The sequence below is a fragment of the Salvelinus sp. IW2-2015 genome, linkage group LG3, assembly GCF_002910315.2.
Source record: "Salvelinus sp. IW2-2015 linkage group LG3, ASM291031v2, whole genome shotgun sequence".
NCBI classification, from domain to species: Eukaryota; Metazoa; Chordata; class Actinopteri; order Salmoniformes; family Salmonidae; genus Salvelinus; species Salvelinus sp. IW2-2015.
The window spans coordinates 12,522,670-12,542,047 of NC_036840.1; the positions used below are offsets into that span (position 1 = coordinate 12,522,670).

Sequence of the window (19,378 nt, forward strand, 5' to 3'; positions counted from 1 at the left end):
TTAAACACACACACCCACACAAACCCCTTCCGAGTTCAACTCATCATGTTCATTATTAATCTCTCTGTGGCTCCTGTTTTATTAATGAGAGCTAAAGTGCTGAGAGACCTGATAGCTAGTAGATACATACAGTACGCCTAGACATAGAAGCTTCGTAACTGTGTTAGAACTGCTTATTGAAGCTTTGGTTTTAGAATGTTTTGTATATATTTTTTACAGTTGGATAAACACTCCAAACAGCCTAACCGACCGCTCGGAGGCATCCGCATGGTCCTAAAGCACATCGTTGCCTCGTTTTGTATATCATTCCAATGATAAAACTGGAGGGGGGACAAAAATGCAATTTCAGAATGTGGGGGGGGACATGTCCCCATCCCCAGTGAAAGTTGCGCCCCTGTATGAAGCTCTAGCACACAGATGACACTTGTCAGTCACTGTGAGTGTGCCCAGGATGACACCGGCTGGTGACCATGACAACGCTGAGTTTCTGACAGCCTGGTGTCCATGGTGACCGGCTCAGCTGGTCCGCCTCACAGTGAGAAGGCTAGTGGAATGGGATTCATCCATTCTGGGATTTTAGAGTCATTTGGCTTAATGCAATATTAATGCTGTACAGAATGCTATAACTCAAACTCCCAAACTAGAAGGAGCTGTTTAATACATGAGGACTCAGACACACACACAGGAGCTAGGAGCTACAGCCCGGCTCCTGCCACTATATGTTTTATTTATGGATTCATCTGTTTATGGATGGATTTATTTATTCATATGCCCTCTTTATCGGATTATGAAACGTTTCTCATTTGCAGTGATGACCTCCCTTCTCCACTGTGTTGATGAAATATCTCTCTCCTTCTCTATCTCTTCCGCCATACCTCCTCTCTCGTCTACCCACTCTGCTCCCCTCCTCCCCTCCCCTCCCTCCTCTCTCAGAGTAAAGAGATCACCTTTCAGCTGCAGGAGGACTTGATGAAGCTCCTTAATGAACTCTACACCGTAAGTGACATCTATAACTGCCACACACACAGTCTCCATTAAACATGTCACTTTAGGGAGTTGAAGGCTTTTTTCTTACTGTCACTTTTCCTGTTCTTAAACAATACATCATCAAAAACTGCCACACTTTCATTTTAAACATTGCAACATGAACTTTGAGGAATGAGTCACTTTTTCTGTGCTCTACCAATACTTGTAATTTCAGCCATATACTGCAAAGGAAAGTTGCTGAGCATTAAGTTTAAGTTAAGTGAAGGCTTGGCAGCCTAAAAAGCTTCTGGTGTAAATAAATAAACACAAGAGCTAGCAAGAACTTAGAGGGGACAGGTCTGTTCCTACCCTCACAGGGTGAAGGGAGGTTTAGGTTGGGTGCAACTCTGCCAATGGTGGGCAACATTTGTCAGGTGCATTTCTATAGGTGACTGTGGTATGAGCAGTAAGGTCATGTTCAGTAGGCACGAAACAGGAGAAAACACTTTCAAACGAAGGAGGTACTACCTGAACTCGTTCAATGAGGAGCATTCTTTCTGCCCTTCCATGTCAAAACCTTTCCGTCCACTAGTGCCTTCTGAACACGACCCAAACTATTTGCCCTGGGCAGAGTTGTTGACAGATGGATGCATTGTGGGCTGTGGTTGCTAGGTGATGAAGACATACCACATGTACCATGGGGAGACGCTGAACGCGGAGACCAAGCTGAGGGATGCCGAACGTCAGGTGGGGGTTGGCAAAGTGGGGCCTGGCGGGGGGGTGGAGCCGCTATTCGGCATGCGTATAGAGGAACGCCACCAGAGACGCAACGCCGCACGCAAGATGGAGAAGATGAGGGAGAAGGTACAGATACACATGAGGGACAACCTCTCCTTTCCTGCATTCATTTAGATATATTTTTTTTTAAAGTCTCTAACTTTTATTTTCTCCTCACCCTTCTCTCTCGCTCTCTCCTCCCTCTCTCTGCTCTCTCTCTGTCACTCTCTCTCCAGAGGAAGGCTAAGTACTCTGAGAACAAGCTGAAGTCTCTGAAGGCCAGGAACGAGTACCTTCTGACGATGGAGGCCACCAACTCCTCCGTGTTCAAATACTACATCCACGACCTGCCCGATATCATAGATGTGAGTACACACACACACACACAAACAAGCCGATTTCAGTAGATTTCACTATTACCTAAGCAGTGTTGACAAAAAGTGTTAGGTGTGTCTTTCTTTCTCTAACACATTACTATCTCCTCCCTCCCTCCCTCCCTCCCTCAGTGTTGTGACCTGGGGTACCATTCCAGTCTGAGTCGTGCGTTGAAGACCTACCTGTCTGCAGAGCTGAGTCTGGAGGCCTCCAGGCGGACAGGGTTGGAAGTACTGGAGGGGGCCGTAGAGGGCCTGGATCCTGCCCGAGACAGACAGCGCCTGCTGGGCCTCTACCCTACCGCYTTCTGCCCCCCGCCACGCTTCAGCTTCCAGCCCCACATGGGGGACCCGGTGAGTGCGCAAAAGTGCAAAAACACACAAGCACGCATGCACACATATACATACACTCACACAGACATACGCACACCCAGTGACACACACACACCCCCAGGTAAGCGCCCAGTCATGCTGTGTGTTGTTCCTGTTTCCTGTCAGGTGTCCCAGATAGCCGCCCAGCCACAGGTGCAGGCAGAGCTCACATCTAGGCTGCAGCAGCTNGTCATGCTGTGTGTTGTTCCTGTTTCCTGTCAGGTGTCCCAGATAGCCGCCCAGCCACAGGTGCAGGCAGAGCTCACATCTAGGCTGCAGCAGCTCCAGTCACGCCTCTCCACCCTGAAGATAGAGAACGAGGAGGTGAGACACACACACAGTCATATGTACTTCAGTCTCCCAGTGTGCTTTGCTGTAGTTTGGTTGATTCTCAGACTACATGCTGTGGGAAGAAGGAGAGGAAGGTTGGGTTGATTTTGTAACAGATGTAGACCTACAAATAAACCGTTTTCGTGCCCTGAAGCTATAGCTTTTTTGGGTTATGTATTGTGTGGATTAATGTTGCGCAGATTGTATATGGATTGTTGTGGAATGGGAGGGCAGCTGTTGTCTCACCCTGAACGGCACAGAAGTGTTGACGGAGACTGGAGTAATGAGCTGCATCTGCAGGTCTCCGCACATGCACACACACACACACCGTAATTACCATACACAAATAAACACCACCTGCACCATACAGATTTAAGATGTGCGTTAACACTCGCTCAAACCTCATATCCACAAATACATGAACAGACAATCTGTGAGGGATTACTTTGGTCTAACTCTATTTCCCCTACCCGCAGGTGAAGAAGACATCGGGGGCCACTCTCACCACCCTTCAGGACATGACAGTGCTGGATGACTATGACGTTTCCCAGAGTTTCACCCACAGCCCCTCTTCAGAGTCGGTTAAGTCCAGCGTGTCGGACGGCTACCTAAACAAACCCAGCCTCGCCAAGCGCCGTGCCAACCAACAGGAGACTGAGCTCTTCTACTTCATGGTGAGACACGCACTCAGAGACAGACACACACACACACAGGCTAGCTGATGTAGACAGTTTGGTAGATGTACAGTTAATAAACGCCGCATGTTCTTCTGTCTGTGGTCCACAGAAGTTCCGTGAGTATCTGGAGGGCAGTAATCTGATCTCCAAACTACAGGCCAAGCACGACCTGCTGAAGAAAGCCATGGCCGAGGGTAAGAGACCTCGCGCTCTATCTTTCTTTCTCTGTCTCTCTCTTTCTCTTTGTTAGCCTGATCCACGCTGGGCTCTCGTTTTGTTTCACTTGAATCCGTGTAGTGAAACAGAATGTGAGCTTGCGATATCAGGATGGTCAAACAAGGCTATCTTTTTGTAACTGCCATCTCTCTCACTGCCTCTTTTATGGCTGAGAAATATACCTTATGTGCTAATGCCCTCCCTGTCTGACAATTAAAAAAAAACCTGCCCTCTCTCTGTCTGCCTGTGTCTTTCATGTCTCTCCAGGGTATATAGCAGACACGCTGACCACCAGGTATAGCTCTTAAACATGTTATTGACTGAAGCACTGTTTTATCCGTTTCTACATTTTAAATTGTCTCACCTCTCGTCTTTGAGCTCTGCAAATTAAAACTGACTCACTGTTGTCTCTGTTTCTCCCCTAGCCGTGGACGAAAGAACTCCCATAGCAATCACCAGGTAGTGTTTCCACTGTTCCTCCCGCTGCTTGTGTGTGTCTGTGTGTGGTTGGCCTCTGGTGGCTGCTTAATTGCCTGGATGTGTTTTTTAGGACTCGACTAAAGCCATTCCTCTGCTGGTGGAGAGCTCCATCCGTTACATCAACCTCCATGGTGAGTCCTTCTGTTGAAAACAACATGGTGGATCCTCCCCTTAGCCTATTTGGGGGCTGNTGGTGGAGAGCTCCATCCGTTACATCAACCTCCATGGTGAGTCCTTCTGTTGAAAACAACATGGTGGATCCTCCCCTTAGCCTATTTGGGGGCTGGGGGTTAGGAGCCAAGTCCTTTTCAAGTTCCTCTGATGTGTACTGACACATGATTAGACTCTCATAACCGCCTCYCGTCTCCTTCAGGTCTTCAGCACCAGGGCATATTCCGTGTGTCGGGGTCGCAGGTGGAGGTCAATGACATCAAGAACTCATTTGAGAGAGGTGAGAGGTCACCGTGAGGTCATCATACTTGTGCTTCCAGGTCAGGGGAAAGGAAACTAACCACGTCCGTCTCTCTGTTGCCAAGGTAACGACCCCCTGATTGACGAGGAGAATAACCATGACATCAACTCGGTGGCCGGTGTGCTGAAGCTCTACTTCCGGGGGCTGGAGAACCCCCTCTTTCCCAAGGAAAGGTTCAACGACCTCATTTCCTGTGTCCGTGAGTAGCAATTTCTTCCTCTATGGTGTGGGAGGTGGTTGGACAGGAGGACAGGGGTCACTGTTTTAAAGGGGGGGAGTGGTGTTTTTGTGTGTGTATGCAATTAGTGTGTGTTTGTAAAAAGTATCAGCTGTGAAGGTTTTGTGATTTACCATGAATGCAGGTGACATTTGGACAGCTCTAACACTCAATGTGTTGTAAAAATGACCTTTTCACCAGTCGATACGGCCCTTAATTCAAAACGTATTTAAAATGCAACAGATTCCAATTGCTTTGCATGCTTCACATAAATGCACTGTTAGTTTTAGGTCTCCATAAATGATCAGCGCCTGTTCATTGACAAAAAGAGCAGTTTTGAAATGCAGCAATAAAATGTCTTATGAGTAATACATTCAATTTTGGCACTGTCAAAATGGGTCCCGCTATACATCTCTCTCTCTGCATCTCTCTCTATCTCTCTCTATCTCTCTCTCTCTATCTCCCTCCCACACACGTCTCCAATGCCATGTCTCTTTCTGTCTTTCTGAAACACACACACAGAGAGCTAGCTGCCTCTCTCTCTGGGCTGCTTATATTTCAGGATGTTTCAGGATTACACCTCATGAGTTCCTGGGAATATTACTGACTGTGTGTGTGGTGTGTGTGTGTGTGTTCGTTCCCACAGGTATAGAGAGCCTGTATGACAGAGCTCAGTGTATTCGTAAGATTCTACTGGGTGTTCCACGGGCGACTCTGGTCGTGATGAGATACCTGTTCGCCTTCCTCAACCAGTGAGTGTCTGTACGCTAACACTGAACCACGTCTGGGCTAGTCTAGAACCCACAGATCCACACAGAAGCAGCACAGTGTTCGACTAGAACACATATAACCACACAGAACCAGGTCTGGGTTAGTCTAGAATATATAGAAACACACAGAACCAGGTCTGGGCTTGTAAAGAACCCAGAGCACTCACACAGAACAGTCTGGACAGTCTATAACATATAGAAACACACATAACTAGGTTCTGGCTAGTCTAAACATATAGACACACACAGAACCAGGTCTGGGCTAGTCTATAACATATAGAAACACACAGAACCAGGTCTGGACTAGTCATAACATATAGAAACACACAGAACCAGGTCTGACTAGCTATAACAATAGAAACACACAGAACCAGGTCTGGGCTTAGTCTCTAACATATAGAAACACACAGAACCAGGTCTGGCTAGTCTATAACATATAGAAACACACAGAAGCCAGGTCTGGACTAGTCTATAACATATAGAAACACACAGAACAGGTCTGGGCTAGTCCTATAACATATAGAAACACACAGAACCAGGTCTGGGTTAGTCTATAACATATAAGAAACACACCAGAACCAGGTCTGGACAGTCTATAACATAGAAACACACAGCGAACACGGTCTGGACTAGTCTATAACATAGATAGAACACACAGAACCCAGGTCTGGCTAGTCTAATAACATATAAGAAACACAAGACCAGGTCTGGACTAGTCTATAACATATAGAAACACACAGAACCAGGTCTGGACTAGTATAACAATATAGAAACACACAGAACCAGGTCTTGGACTAGTCTATAACATATAGAAACACACAGAACCAGGTCTGGCTAGTCTATAACATATAGAAAACACAGAACCAGGTCTGGGCTAGTCTATAACATATAGAAACACAGAACCAGGTCTGGACAGTCTATAACATATAGAAACACACAGAACCAGGTCTGGGATAGTCTATAACATATAGAAAACACACAGACCAGGTCTGGGCTATCTATAACATATAGAAACACACAGAACCAGGTCTGGACTAGTCTATAACATATAGAAACACACAGAACCAGGTCTGGACTAGTCTATAACATAGAAAACACACAGACCAGGTCTGGACTAGTCTATAACATATAGAAACCAACAGAACCAGTCTGGACTAGTCTATAACATATAGAAACACACAGAACCAGGTCTGGACTAGTCTATAACATATAGAAACACACAGAAACCAGGTCTGGGCTAGTCTATAACATATAGAAACACACAGAACCAGGTTCTGGACTAGTCTATAAACATATAGAAACACACAGAACCAGGTCTGGGCTAGTCTATAACATATAGAAACACACCAGAACCAGGTCTGGACTAGTCATAACATATAGAACCACACAGAACCAGTCTGGACTAGTCATAACATATAGAAACACACAGAACCAGGTCTGGACTAGTATAGAACCAGAAGAACCACACAGAACCAGTATCTGGTTAGTCTAGAGCACACTGAACACACAGAACCAGTACTGGGTTAGTCTAGAGCACACTGAACCACACAGAACCAGTACTGGGTTAGTCTATAACATATAGAAACACACAGAACCAGGTCTGGCTAGTCTACAACATATAGAAACACACAGAACCAGGTCTGGACTAGTCTATAACATATATAAACACACAAGAACCAGGTCTGGATTAGTATAGAACCCAGAGAACCACACAGAACCAGTACTGGGTTAGTCTAGAGCACACTGAACCACACTGAACCAGTACTAGGTTAGTCTAGAGCACACTGAACCACCCAGAACCAGTACTGGGTTAGTCGAGAACACACAGAACCAGGTCTGGACTAGTGTTGAACACACAGAACCAGTACTGGGTTAGTCGAGAACATGTAGGTCTGCGGTAGTCTAGATCACACAGAACCACATACAACACGGTCTGTCTGTCTGTATTTGGCTGAACACGATGTCTCATCTCTGCAGCTCCAAATAGAGATGGAGGAGGAAGTGTGAACGGGAGGAGAGAGGGAGAAGTGTGAGGTGCAGGTGTGATCTACCACAGCAGAGTCTGAATGTTAGATTGCAGAGTGTTAGATTTGCAGTATTCGGTATGAGTATGATGAACATTCCGTTTTACTTCCTGCCTGGTCATGTGATGTGGTGTTTATGTAGTAACATTTTGCCCTGTGCCCCCTGCCCAGCTTATCCCAGTACAGCGACGAGAACATGATGGATGCTGGGAACCTGGCCATCGTCTTCGGCCCCACCCTGCTGCCCACGCCCGACGCCCTGGACCAGGTGGCCTGCCAGGCGCATGTTAATGAGGTCATCAAGACGGTCATCCTGCACCACGACAACATCTTCCCCAACCCCCCGGAGCTGCCTGGGCCTGTCTACGAGAAGTGCATGACTGGAGACCAGTACTGGTGAGACAGATTGACTATACTGTATACTCCAGCCTTGCAACCAACCATCTGTGCTTTTATCCTTCTGTTCATCCATTTTGTGAAGTATCAAGAGGGCCCGGTTCTAGCAAGTCTGTCTAATATTGCTGACTGCTGCAGTTATGGTGCTTACACTCCCTTTTTCATCCTTTCCCTCCCTTCACACCCAAACTCTCTTTCTCTCCCTCTCTCCCTTTATCCTCTCCAGCGAGAGTCCGTTCAGCGAGCCGGGTGGGGAGGCGGAGCCTGACGGCGGCACAGAGACTCAGACCAGTGAGGAGGGTACGCTCTGACCTCTGACCTCTGCACAATCACCCAGTGGGCTTCTCTCTCTTATCCACCAATGGATAGAGAGCTGTCTCCATGGCAACAGCTAGCATAGAGACTCCCCTCTCCCTCTGTCGTCTCTCGCTGTGTGCAGTGTGTGAATCCCATTGTAAGGGGGAGGCGGTGCGATGGCTAGCTAAGACTCTTATGCTCTGATTTCCCTTTCGCGTTCCCCTCGTTCCTCATTGGCTGAGCTCGGAAGGTCAAGCCAGGGACATTAGTGATTGACAGGTCCCCCTCGATCATACGATTTGGCTCTTATCTCTCTGTCCTTCTGCCTCCCGCATCCCGCCCCCTCTCTCTCCATGTCTCTCTTTCTCTCTTCCTCTCTCTCTCTGTCTCTCAGAGGGGGAAGCAGTAGAGGCAGTGGCCAGGTTTGACTATACGGGCCGGTCGGGGCGGGAGCTCTCCTTTAAGAAGGGAGTGACCCTGCAGCTGTTCCAGCGTGCATCACATGACTGGTGGGAGGGGCGAATCAACGGCACCCATGGCCTGGTGCCTCACCAGTACATAACACTGAAGGACAGGCAAGTACACGGCTACAGCATAGCTAGCACATAGCATACACGCTAAGTGACACAACCATGCCAAGAGAACATGTCTGTAAAATATGCCTACATCGGCATCCCATTGTGGATTGTTATCAAATTAACTGTTGAATGAAAATTTACGTGCTCAACTCCTTTTTATCAAAGGAACTGCCCATTTTTTGATTCTTTAAACGTGTTTTTTGGGATTGATGGATTGATTGACTGACTGATTAAATTGATTGATGACCTAAGTTATTTATTAAATTGATTGGAGTGAACAATTACTGGCCACTGGTATTGATTGACTAACTGATCATTTGTCTGATTAGTTAGAGTGCCCTGATTGGTTGGGTAACAGGTTCTGTTTAACACTGATTGGTTGGTAAGAGGTGCTGTGTGGTGTTTCAGGCCTGACTCTGCATCGACAGTGGACAGCGACAGTGGGAGCACTAGCAATGATGACAAGAGAGCCAGAAGTGAGCTGAGCTCTCCTACTGACAGGCAGCCTGAGACCTACAACAGGTCAGTAGTTAGATCGCCTGAGACCTACAACAGGTCAGTAGTTAGATCGCCTGAGACCTACAACAGGTCAGTAAGTTAGATCGCCTGAGACTACAACAGGTTGCATAGTTAGATCGCCTGAGACCTACAACAGGTCAGTAAGTTAGATCGCCTGCAGACCTACAACAGGTCAGTAGTTAACACACAATAGACCACCACATACCTATAAATTGCACAAAGCTAACAAACTAAGCTAGCGGTTTGTGGAGTGTATTGATTTAGTCAAGCTCTAATCTTAGCTAACGGTATATATTGTACGTCTCTCCACAGCAGCCACCGCAGGAAGCGGACTGACATTTTTCCGTCGCCCCTCGGTCGCTCTAAAGACCATGGTAACGGGAGTGTGTTGGAGAGGAACTCGCCGCCCGTCACTGGTCACTTCAGCCCACGGGAGCTCCTTCTGGGGCGGGGCACTGGCTTAACCCCGCCTCTCGACAGCCCTGAGCGTCGTCGCCGTTCCACTGCCGCGGTAACGGTTACCGTGAGCCGCCGCGATTCACTGCGTCGGCCTGAAGACACGCCCATCCGGCTCTCAGCAGCGGACAGCACGGCTTCAGCTCCAGAACCCTGGACCCAGACACACTGGCACAGGTACACTCTCTCACACGCAAATACTTTCACACACACAAGTACATACAGTAATTATACAAAAAACAAACAGCTGCTGCCACATCAAACTATACTTCATCTTATATTTTCTCTCTGCCACTCCCTCTTTCCTCGTTCCCCTTTTCTGTAGGACATAGAGGAGAGTGTGAGTGTGGCTCTGGGGCAGCTGAGGCAGTTGGAGCGTGGGGGCTGCAGACCGGCTCCTGACGTGGTCCTGGACACTCTGGAGCAGGTTAAAACAGCCCAATCACAGCCTGCTCCTCCGAGTCGCCCAGCCCCCACAGCACCCCTCCACCCCAGGGACTCCTGGTACCCCTAGTCCCCTCAGCCCTCTGAGCCCCTCATTCCCCTCCCCGGCCCCCCTCCCGCACCCATCCGATCCACCAACCCCTCCCCGACACCCTGGGCTCCTTCAAGCCCGTAGTGGGGGCTCCCACTCCGTATGGGAGTTCCGCTTCGCCCCCCAGCCTTGAGGCCCAAACCCCTGGTGCCGCCCAAGAGCAACACCCCCCCTCTGCCCCCGCTCCTGGACAAGTCCTGCACCATGTGATGAGCCAAACCAGGCCAACCCGGGCCAAAATAGAGTGGGAGTGGGAGAACAGGGTACCTGCTTACTGTTTAGAAACCTGAACAAGGGTAGAAAGCGGTAGGACAGATCTGAAACTAAAAGGGTTTTATGTAGTAATACAAAATAATATATGATCTATGATATGCCATGATATTTATGTGTGTCGTCAGGTTGGTGTGTACTCTCTTCTTGGTGTGTAGGATACACGTTCTCCATGTATCAAAGCATTTATCAAAGGGTAGCTATGTAAAATGGGACTGCTGAATGGGAGAAGTACAAGAAAAAAAAGTATAAGCTGAAGAAAGCAGAAGCCCTATCCTGTAAAAGAAGATGTAGTCACAGATGTGTGGGAAGTGTAGTTCTCCTCCAGTGAAATGTAGTTTCAGTTATGTGAACGTTGACTATGTAATGACAAAAGGCTCCTCGGCTAATGAAGGTCTATCACCAAAAGGCTGCTGTGTTCTTAGTGTATTTCGATTGGCTGCTGCATCTACGAGCGATTTTTCATTGGCGATGCGAAAGAAAGGGACAATGCGGAGTGAAGATGTGCCTGATGGGTAAAGGGCGGCTCACACAGAGAGGAAACATAAGGGCGGATGTCTGTGTGATCTTATTTTAAATTATTTTCTATTTCACTTGGTACCGCAGCTAAGCTCACTAATGCCTCAACCGAAGCCTCTCGAGGCAATGGTGACAAAACTCACATTCTATTTAACCAATGTTCAGCTATTTAATGAATGTTCCAGTATTTAACGACTGTTCGGCTCTCTATTGAATGTTCAGTGGGCAATAATGTCACAGAGGCCGGCAGCGGCGTTAACGCTCACTACTAGAAAACAGCCTTCTCGTGTTCAACCGATACACACACACACAGGCCAGGGGAAATAGTTTGGAGGTACAGTAGTGGAGTGGGTTAGGAGTTTGTAGAGTACGTTTCCCTCGGCCTGGGTGATTTCTTTCCCATTACCCTGTTTGTCTGTGTGTGTTTCCTCTGCCTGTCCTGATTCTGTTCCTTTGTAAATGTGATGGTGGATAAAATGATGGATTATTCATGTCTGCCTTTAGTAACAGAACATGTGCAGGACAGGGGCGCATGTGTGTTTCTGTGTGCTGGCAGTTGGTGTGTGTGGGAATGTGGTGTATCTGGTTGTGTTACTCTGAAGTCACGAAATAACCTTAAGTTCACAGTAAGCAAACAGGCTGGGGCTTTTGAGTGTAAATGCCCAAAATACACTTGAACAGCAGCACACTGAATGTGTCCTCTTTACTGGGTTGGGAACTGTTGTGTGTGTGTTTGAGCAGTACTGGGGATGTGTGTCTTTAAGAATGGGCTATGGGTGTGCATCGGTTTGTGTGTGTCAATGTGAAAGTGCCTTTTTTTTTTTTTTTTTTTACCCTAGTCTTTGTGGGGAGTTTAATCCACTCACGCATGTCCTGAACGGAGAGCAGCAGCACTTAGAAGGAAATAATCAGTGTTTAGTAGAAGACTGAATTATGAATCCTAGAGTTAATCTATTGTGACGTTGCACTTTAATGTATAGGAAAAATGGTGTACTTGGCATGTAGCATTATAACATGTGAACAGGTGCATTTTAAGGGACGTTGGTTTCTCCTGAATGTGTCTGACAATTAAAGGAAATGGTTTAGTCTGTTGCTGTATCTGAAACTCCTGAGCTTCCTAAAGACGAGCTCTTATACCCAAGTGGATAGTGTTGATGTTGTATTTATATTATAAATAAAAGGGAAGAAATGAACAAGTGCGTTTTGGTTAGTCGAGCGTTCATTACTGCCTCGTTTATCACCTGCGGAGTGTGAGTGGGGTCGCGAAAAGGGGATGGGACGTGCTACAGTTGGCTGTCTGAACACTCACTAATGTCCGTCTTAAGTAGCTTCCGAAACATGCGAAAGCACCTCTTACACACACACACGTCAATGATGCTTTTTTTTTCTACCGTCGTCTCAAAACTTTATTTCGGGAATTAAACAGCTAAATAAGATGACATACAGTGAAACCAAATTAAGCACTTCTGTTAAAACAGTAAACAAACAAATGTTAAAAGTATACATAAATTAAGCAAAATATTTTTCAGTACATCGCATCATTATATCCCTGACGGGGATAGGAAGTTGGCTATCCTGTGTTGGAATAGAAACAGGTCAAACGTGTCGATAGAGCAGTTCACTGTGAGAAGGCCACGCTGCGTCTAATAGTCAGTGACGCACATCTTTGGTCTGGAACTGATTTGGCAAAAAAAAACTAAAGGATTCAAAGCACGATGCTCAACAGAACCAACAGTTGGACCACGGGTTCAAGCCATTCTCTGATTTAAAAACAAGCTAATGCCGAGGTTCTAATTATATTGAAATATCAAGTAGTAAAGCAAAAGGTTCCGGCCACTCATTTTTAAGAAGCTAAAATCAAAATCAGAATATTGCAACAATGTTACTCAAGAAGCTTTCCTAATGATTAGACAACTTTGTCCATCCTGTCTGTCTACGGAACTGGAACAATCCCTCGTCTCTGTTATAACGATACACACACACACACGCTTCCCCTTTATGGGGACAGTCAGTTTACAATGTATATGAAGTAGGGCATTTCTCTCTCTCAGCCTTTGGAGCCAGGTTTGAGGGTGCTGAATGGTTTGGAGTTCCTTAGCGAGCCAGAGATCTCCTGCAGGAAGGCGGTGATGTGCGAGTCCTTCTCGGACTTCCTGCCATCGAAGATGACCACCAGGGTGAAGTGTGATTCTGGTCGGGTCAGGTAGTAAGTGCTCTGGACTTTGTCGTCGTAGAAGTGTACCACCTTGTCCAGCGTGTTGAGCTCCGCCTCGCGGTCGCCCATCATCATGATGACGTTGGGCCAGTGCGTGAGTGGCCGCTCGCCCCCGGGAAGGGACACCACGGCGGGGAACTGCTCCACACCCTTGGGCGCCTCGCGGTACGAATGCGGGTGGTGGTAGCCGTGGCCCTGGAAACTGTCCAAGCCGCGGTTGTCGAACACCAGCGACACGTTGTTGGCATCGTGTTTGCGGATAAACGAACAGATCTTGCCGTGGTAATCGGGCGCCGTGCGTGCTGTCAGGGCCTTCATGTCTGCGGACACCGTCTGCCTGCTCAGCGCCTCATGGAAGTAGAAGCTGAATTTAGCCAGGAGTGCCCCCTGGAGGCGCTGCAGCCACACGTACAGGTGGGGTGGCTGCACTGCCTTCTGGGACTGGCCTCCGAACAGGTGTTTGCGGGTCTCCCTCTGGCGCTGGAAGAGCTGTCCCCAGGCAGTGAGCTTAGAGCTAGCCCCGTGCAGGCTGAGCAGGGCGGGTAGGAAGTGCCACTCTGACACCTGTGCCTGGCAGCGCAGGAGCTGTGTCACCACATCCACCTCTGTCTGGAAGCCCCCCTCCAAGCGGCCCAGGATGGGGTGGTGGAACCTGGGAGGAGGGAGGAGATGTAGGGGTCATTGGAGAGAAAGCCATATCTAATGTAAGGGAGAAATGCTGGTGGTGTCAGATGGTAGCCTTAACTGATCACACTCCACTACGAATCAATCGTGTTCACTATTCTGTAAGACCAATTATCCTAATGATAAATAGCCCCATTAGCACTAATGCTGATTAATATACCGTAAGAGATGGACTGTGGCCGTAGAACAGCATTGGATGTGTCTGATGTTCTGTGCTGCTAAGGGTGTGTGCACTATGCACATTTGTGTGTGCGACTGGGTGTGGAGGTTCTGGCCCTGATTAGCAGTTAATAACCTGTGTATTCTCAGTGCTGATTACGTTTCCTGGCAGTGTCGACTGCTGTGCGAGAAAGTCACCTTCAACCCTGACTGCACAACCACCCATGTGTGCCAGATTGTGACTCGCTGCAGTGTGAACTGCGACTCCGCCGCACAGTGGGCTTTTCTGTGTTGGGCTTGCTTTGGTTCCGGCTGAGCTAAATTTTACATCTGCTGATTTCAGCAGAAATCTCCCCACCCCTCCCTCCCCTGTCGTGCTCGCCCACCACCCGCCCCTCCCTCCCCATACTCTCGTTTCTGCAATTTCTCAGCCACTCACACACTATTACAGCCTGCACACACAGCTGATCTTACACACATGACACGTCCCACCCACCTGGAGCTGTATTTCTGCAGCACTGCCTCGAGGGTGGCGACCAGCTCCTCTGAGTTGATGTTCTTCTGGCTGCCCAGCGCGTGCATCTTCTCGTACAGGTCAGCCATCTCCATGCGGGCCTGGGTGAAGTGGCACAGCTGCTCCGACAGGTGAGACAGCAGGTCCTCCAGGTAGGGTGCGGAGCCTGGCTGGGCGTGGCGCCCCATGGTCACCACCTTCCTCAGCGCGTTGAACAGGGAGGTGTAGATGGTGCGGATGGAGTCCTTGCGGCTGAAGAACGACTGGCCGCCTGCAAGAGTGGGTTATGATCCTGATTTAACATATTGGAGCAACGTAGAGAAAACAGTCCATGTTGGAAATTGTTGTTTGGGGAGCTATAACCTAACGTAGCTGATGTTTTAAAGTCCCAACAACCGGATTTTCAGGGGAAATGGAAATTGGGTTAAATACTGTAAACATCCACTTCCAGCCAACCCCTCAGTGGGGGGGTAGATGTGATGTGCTGTCTTTCTTCAGTGGGGTTTATCGCGGTTGGTATCTAACGTTATGGTGCATTACCGCCACCCTCATACTAGATCTCATCCTCTCTCTTTCCTTCTGATTCTGCCCACACTGTAATAATACATGCTCAACTGTCTCTGTTTCCTGGCAATAATCACACTTTCCTATCACATTTAAATAATTTTTCAACCGGCTGTGTCCCACCCTTAATCTTGTAAAAATAGCACCCTCGCTTCTGTTACTTCTTGCCATCCTCCCCTCCCAGACTTTCATCTGTATTTCAAATAAATGCCTGCCCTCAGTATCTCTATTCCACTGTTCCTGCCATCTCTGCACCATCACTGTCCATATCAGGCTTTTTGCCTCTGCTGTGCTCATTGAATCTACAACATCCCCACTACTAAGTGCTCATTCCCCTCCACCCGCACATGGGCTGGGACCCAAGTAAATCTTATCTGTATAACCATCTGTCTAATCCTGCCATGGGTTTCTAGTACCTCAAAGCAGGTATTGCCTGCTACGTGAGCTAACAGACTGAAAACTCATCAACACGGAATGAATCAAAGCAAATAACTATTCTGGCTGGCTTGACTTCCTCCACCCAATTCAAGGCCAACAGTATGCCCATCAGCTCCGCCGTATATAGAGCCAGTTGATCTGTAATACGTTTCCTGACTGCCACCCCACATTCCTGCAATACAAATGCTGACCCAGTGCATCCTGTCCTTGAATCTTTTGAACCATCTGTGTAAATGGCCACAAAATCCTGATACACAGTATCCAGATGTCTATTAAACAAATCCGATGAATCAACACCCCATCTCTGTCGTCTCTCCAACACTTCTAGATCAACTAGGCAGGAGTAGCCATGGTGGACTTACAGGAATAGCTACCATTGGACTATACTCCCATACAGTCCCATCTCCTTCGCCTGTGTATTACCCACCCACCCAAAGCTCATGTTCTGTCCTCACTCATGTTTCTAGCATGCATGTGGAATCCGTTTCGCAGGACGAGACACCCCGTGTCCCTGTAGATTGACCCGATAATTCCTTGCCAGCTGCTGTCTCCTAATCTGCAATGGCATATCCCCCCATCTCCACCTGTAGTGCAGCCACTGGGGAGGTCTGAAACGCCCCATTACATATTCAGAGTCTTTGCCCCCTGTATGACATCTAGCCTTTCCAATGAGGTCCTGGCTTCCGAACCATACGCTATACTGCCACAGTCTACTACAGATCGTATCAAAGCAACAAAGTACCATTCAAAAGTTTGGATACACCTACTCATTCAAAGGGTTTTCTTCATTTTTACTATTTTCTACATTGTAGAATAGTGAAGAGATCAAAACTATGAAATAACACATATGGAATCATGTAGTAACCAAAAACGTGGGAGAAAAAAATCAAAATATTTTATATTTGAGATCCTTCAAAGTAGCCACCCTTTGCCTTGATGACAACTTTGCACACTCTTGGCATTCTCTCAACCAGCTTCATGAGGTAGTCACCTGGAATGCATTTCAATTAACAGATGTACCTTGATAATTTGTGGAATTTCTTTCCTTAATGCTTTTGAGACAATCAGTTGTGTTAAGGTAGTGTTGGTATACATAACAGAACATAACATAACAGAAATGACAGTCCATCATTACTTTAAGACATGAAGGTCAGTCAATTCGGAAAATGTCAAGAACTTTRAAAGTTTATTCAAGTGCAGTTGCAAAAACCATCAAGAACTATAATGAAACTGGCTCTCATGAGGACCATCACAGGAAAGGAACCCCAGAGTTACCTCTGCTGCAGAGGATAAGTTCATTAGAGTTCCTCAGAAATTGCAGCCCAAATAAATGCTTCACAGAGTTCAAGTAACAGACACAACATCAACTGTTCAGACGACACTACGTGTATTAGGCCTTCATGGTCAAATTGCTGCAAAGAAACCACTACTAAAGGACACCAATGAGAAGAGACTTGCTTGGGCCAAGAAACACGAGCAATGGACATTAGACTGGTGGAAATCTGTTATTTGGTCTGAGTCCAAATTCAAGATTTATGGTTCTACTCGCCGTGTCTTTGTTAGATGTAGACTAGTTCAACGGATGATCTCCCCATGTGTGGTTCCCACCGTGAAGCATGGAGGAGGTGTGGTGGTGCTTTGCTGGTGACACTGTCAGTGATTTATTTAGAATTCAAGGCACACTTAACCAGCATGGCTACCACAGCATTCTGCAGCGATACGCCATCCCATCTGGTTTGGGCTTAGTGGGACCATCATTTGTTTTTCAACAGGACAATCACCCAACCCACCTCCAGGCTGTGTAAGGCCTATTTGACCAAGAAGGGGAGTGATGGAGTGCTGCATCAGATGACCTGGCCTCCACAATCACCCAACCTCAACCCAATTAAGATGGTTTGGGATAAGTTGGACCTCAGTGCTCAGCATATGTGGGAACTCCTTCAAGACTGTTGGAAAAATATTTTCAGGTGAAGCTAGTTGAGAGAATGCCAAGAGTGTGCAAAGCTGTCATTAAGGCAAAGGATAGCTTCTTTGAAGACTAAAATATATTTTGATTTGTTTAACTGTGTTACATGATTCCATGTGTTGTGTTTAATAGTTGTGATGTCTTCACTATTATTCTACAATGTAGAAAATAGTAAAAATAAAGAAAAACCCTTGAAAGAGTTTGTCTGGTACTGTACATGGTCCTCAATGAGGAACGCCCAGCCCCCCACTCCTTCCCCATCAGACAGTGCATCACATTTAGCTCCTTCTTACACCCTCCCATCACTCTATCAATGGCTTCTGCCCAGGTCAATCTAGTGTCAAAGTACACCCCAAGGAACTGGAAGGACCCCACCCTCTCCAGGTTTCTTCCATATAACCTCAAGCATATATCATCTCCCACCTGGTAAAGAACACAGAGTTCTCTACAGAAAACCTGAATCCCCACATGAATGCCCACCGCTCTACCTCATCAATTGCTTCCTGTACCTTCCTGACTATGTATGTCACATTTCTTCCCCTCTTCCATAAGGCCCCATAATCTGCAAATAATGACCTCCCCATATCCAGCCATAACTGCAAGTAAACATCATTGATTATGATTGAGAACAACAGAGGTCTAATCACGCTCCCCTGTGGTGTACCGTTATCCACCATTTAGCTGCCTAATAGACTTCCTTACCCGGATAGACCTTCCAAAAAGGAAATCCTTTATCCAGTTGTACGTTCTTCCTCCTACCCCCATAATATCAACGTGATGTGCTGCTGAATACATAAGTCATAAAAATGTGGGATTGTATCGCCACCTGCTGTTTGAAACCTACACTTCAAATTTCTATTATGGAACGTGACTTTCTCGTCTGGATAATAACATCATGGTGATACTAGTCCCACTTGTGATAGGTTACATGAATTGCACTGAGGGGTGTCATTTTGCCACACCAATGAGTTTTGTAGTGCAACAAAAATGACATTTTCTGTCAGTGCGTGTTTACATGGGGTGCTTCTTACCCAGTTTTTGTCCCAGGAACGTCATGTTGTGATAGGCCTTCTCCGCTGCGGCAAGGTGTGCGAAGGCGGCAAGGAGAGCGGCCCAGATGGCCCCTGCGCTCTTGCTGCTGTCCTTCTCTTTCTCCACATAATCTTTCGCCCGGTCGAACGAGAACATTCCGAGCTGGGTGAAGAAACTCTCCAGAATCGCCCGCTCACGAGGCACCGGCCGCAGTTCCTCCTCACGCGGAGCCTCCATCATGCTTTAGGATAGCTAATACAGCAAGTTAACTTGTGAATAGAACATTTATTGCCGTACTAAACTGGTCGCATACTTGCTCGATACTACTGCTATCATGCTAGCTAGAGATCTAGGTAAAACAATTTAGCAACACCTCTCTCGGCCAAAACTGAATTTGTCAGAATGTATTGTTAATCTAGCACTGACATAGAACAAACGAAATGTATAAAACATTATGCGGTAAATGAAATATTGTATACAAATTTAACTAGCTATTCCGTAGACGCCATCTTGGTTTCAATTCACATCACAACACTACGGCAAAGCAGAAGTGTCTGGCGG

General features: G+C 47.2%; 1 protein-coding gene and 1 pseudogene across 1 annotated transcript; one reads left to right on the forward strand and one right to left on the reverse strand.

The window, feature by feature from the left end:
* Nucleotides 1-12,441, forward strand: part of LOC111950846 (SLIT-ROBO Rho GTPase-activating protein 1-like) — a 13,443-nt pseudogene extending 1,002 nt beyond the window's left edge.
* A 588-nt stretch (nt 12,442-13,029) lies between these two features.
* LOC111950854 (KICSTOR subunit 2) lies at nt 13,030-19,350 on the reverse strand. Its single transcript, XM_023968769.2, has 3 exons — nt 18,817-19,350; nt 14,800-15,088; nt 13,030-14,112 (listed from the first exon to the last, which is right to left on the reverse strand). Exons 1-3 carry the CDS (start codon nt 19,055-19,057, stop codon nt 13,293-13,295), a joined length of 1,350 nt encoding a protein of 449 aa, XP_023824537.1. The 5' UTR covers nt 19,058-19,350; the 3' UTR covers nt 13,030-13,292.
* Between the last annotated feature and the right edge of the window lie 28 nt (nt 19,351-19,378).